General features: G+C 51.0%; 1 protein-coding gene across 1 annotated transcript; it reads left to right on the forward strand.

Annotated features, from left to right (window-relative positions):
- Positions 1–1,301: 1,301 nt before the first annotated feature.
- On the forward strand, positions 1,302–2,885 carry LOC133927762 (PTI1-like tyrosine-protein kinase At3g15890). Its single transcript, XM_062374164.1, has 4 exons — positions 1,302–1,351; positions 1,453–1,600; positions 1,685–1,950; positions 2,063–2,885. Exons 1-4 carry the CDS (start codon positions 1,302–1,304, stop codon positions 2,862–2,864), a joined length of 1,266 nt encoding a protein of 421 aa, XP_062230148.1. The 3' UTR covers positions 2,865–2,885.
- The last annotated feature ends 562 nt before the right edge of the window (positions 2,886–3,447 follow it).

A 3,447-nucleotide genomic window follows, 5' to 3' on the forward strand; every position in this document is an offset into this window, starting at 1 on the left:
TGCATGTCTTGATTACATGCTAAGTGTGTTATATATTTATTTCTAACACGTCTAGCTTTGCTTACCCACTAGCATATGTAGACCATATAACTAGTATGAATATGATATATTACACATTTATTTGTTGATGTGTGGTTTTAGAGCCTTATTCGATTTTAGTCATTTCATTGAAATTCTATTTGGCTCTTTGGAGAAATTAATGACTTTTCACATTATGGGGAAGTATTATACTTTATGAATCTCAAATATCCATAAATTATGAATATTTGAGCAATACCAAGCATGATGCTTAAATTTTAAACCCTCTTCGCATGCCTCTTTAAAAGAAAGTTGCTCTATACCTTTTACAAATATCAACTTATGATATCTCCATATATCATTATTTTTACCACTAGTAGAGATACTAGTAGTAATATTTATTGATCATTTTCTTTTCAATTTTTACATATACGACTCAGTAGCTCAACGCCTAAAGACACGTATAAGATGGAGGACAACAACACCGAGCCTAGCGAAGACACAATCGCACGCGAGCGCGGCGGGGCGTTGCTGCGGCGGCATGAATTTTTTTCGTTATTTACACCCATTGTTAAAATTCTGCACTCGCCACTGGCGCAGGGTCCATCTACGTACGTGGACTGTGCAGAGCAGCCTCACCAGCTCTGCGAAAGCACCACTTTGCTCGTGCGGACCGTTCCCGAGCGTTGCAATCGGCACGGACACTGGCAGCAACAGGCTATAGGCGCACGACGGCATCCCCGTTTCACAGCTGCGGGGTACGGGAGCGACACATGGTTGGCGACAGTCTATATGTTCCAGGCCCTTAGGGATGCAAGATTTGAATTTTTAAGGTCATTAGGTCAACTAAAACTCATTTAATTGAATTAAAGATTCATCTCCATCTAATTAATTTAACAAAAAATAAACTAAATAACGATCTAAACTACAGGTCCTGTTACCCTCCCCTGCAGTGCAATTGGCGTTCGTTTGACTGCGCCACGCCACACGGACGCCCATTGCTCCACATGGCACTTGGTCTCTCTCTCTCTCGTGCATCAAGCTAAGTCAACCCAGCGCGAACTGGTGCTGGCACTACTCAACAAATGGTGCATAAAGATTTCCACCGGCCGTGGACGGTTTTAATTTACATCTGCTGCCAACAGCATAAGTGCGTAGGCACTTTCACTTGTCCCTTATCGTTTCATACTTCGTTCACTCCAAGGCGCAACGCAGCTGCTGTGTAAAACTAGAGTGCTGCAGCGAGGCTACAGAGCGGTCCAGCTCGAGAATTTGGGAAAGCCATGGGCTCGGCAGCGAGCTCCTGCTGCGGTTCCGAGAAGGTCGAGCAAGGGTGCGCATGCGTTCGTGAACGTAATTTTGATACGAGGTCTCGTTGACGAGATCCTCTGTTTATTACTGATCATGAGATTTTTCGTGCTGGATTTCGGTTAGGTGCGTGAGCGCGCCGATGAGCAGCACGTGGAGGATATTCAGCTACAAGGAGCTGCACGCCGCGACCAACGGCTTCAGCGAGGAGAACAAGCTCGGCGAGGGCGGCTTCGGCAGCGTCTACTGGGGGAAGACCTCCGATGGGCTCCAGGTAATAAAGCATGCACACCCCTATTAACTGAGTCTCGACTGGCAGCAAGGCGCGAACCAACGTGTCATCGATGTGGATATGCAGATCGCGGTGAAGAAGCTGAAGGCGACCAACAACTCCAAGGCGGAGATGGAGTTTGCGGTGGAGGTGGAGGTGCTAGCTCGCGTGCGCCACAAGAACCTGCTCGGCCTCCGCGGCTACTGCGCCGGCGCCGACCAGCGCATGATCGTCTACGACTACATGCCCAACCTCAGCCTCCTCTCCCACCTCCACGGACAGTTCGCCGGCGAGGTCCAGCTCGACTGGAAGCGCCGCATCAACGTCGCCGTCGGCTCCGCTGAGGGCCTCGTGTACGCACTGCACTACTCTTATTTGATTCATGCATGCATGCACCCGTACCACAGTCCACGAGTGCAATACTTTAACAGCACGATAACGAGCGTGCATGCACGACGCATGCAGGTACTTGCATCACGAGGTGACGCCGCACATCATCCATCGGGACATCAAGGCCAGCAACGTTCTGCTGGACTCGGACTTCGCGCCGCTCGTCGCCGACTTCGGCTTCGCCAAGCTCGTGCCGGAGGGGGTCTCGCACATGACCACCCGGGTGAAAGGCACGCTGGGTTACCTGGCGCCCGAGTACGCCATGTGGGGGAAGGTCTCGGGCGCCTGTGACGTCTACAGCTTTGGCATCCTGCTCCTCGAGCTCATCTCCGGCAGGAAGCCCATCGAGCGGCTGCCGTCGGGGGCCAAGCGTACCATCACCGAGTGGGCCGAGCCGCTCATCGCGCGCGGCCGACTCGGGGACCTCGTCGACCCGCGCCTGCGGGGCGCGTTCGACGCCGCGCAGCTCGCGCGCGTCGTCGAGTGCGCCGCGCTCTGCGTGCAGGGCGAGTCCGACCGGCGCCCGGACATGCGGACCGTCGTGCGCATCCTGCGCGGGGAAGGCGACGCCGCGGCGATGGCGACGGCGACGGGCAAGGGGGTGGGGGACCGGCCCGTGAGGATTGAGAGCGTCAAGTACGCAGACAGCCTGATGGAGATGGACAAGAGCAGCTCGTACTACGGCGGGGCGGAGGACGGCGACGAGGAGGAGGGGGAGGAGGAAGACGACATCGACGATGACGAGGTGGAGGAGTATTCGTTGATGGATGACAAGAGCAGCATGAACTTCGGGGCGTTTGGTGCCATGCCGGTGCAGACCATGCACGACCCGTACGTCAAAAGGTTCTCAGGAAATCCTAATGCTATCAAGATCTGATCATGGGTGATTGATTAATTTGATGGGTCTAAAACTGTCCTTAATTAGTTCGAGAGCTGGTCCTCTGTTGAATCTTTTTGTTATTTGTGGAATTTGTTGGAATGAAATTCTTGTATACTAAGCTTCGATTATGTTCTCTAGTAGTATATCTGATGGAAAACATTCAATCGTTGAACTACCAGCTGATGTCATTTGCAGGAGTAACTGGATAACATAACAAAAGAACTTGAGTGATGCGTTGGTGTGCATGCATGTCCTCGTTTCTCTTAAATCTCCGGCACAAACATCGGTTGTTAAATAGAGGTTAGAGTACTGTTAGAATTCAAATGAAACTGTCTAGCTGCATCTTAAGAGTAGAATTATTTGGACTGCTGATGTAAACTGCTGCCTGATAGTGACTTGTGAGTTGTGATTGCCTCGAATTGTTCACAAGTTTCGTTTCTAGTCTTTGGCAGAGTGCGTGGCAATTGGCAAATGCAAGACCAGTTCTGCCTCTCTAATTATTCCTGCTGGACGTACACGGGCGTGGAAGTGCAGCTATTCTTATATGTATAGTTAACAAGGGATTTGTCAATTTCATATC

The sequence above is a fragment of the Phragmites australis genome, chromosome 8, assembly GCF_958298935.1.
Source record: "Phragmites australis chromosome 8, lpPhrAust1.1, whole genome shotgun sequence".
NCBI lineage: Eukaryota > Viridiplantae > Streptophyta > Magnoliopsida > Poales > Poaceae > Phragmites > Phragmites australis.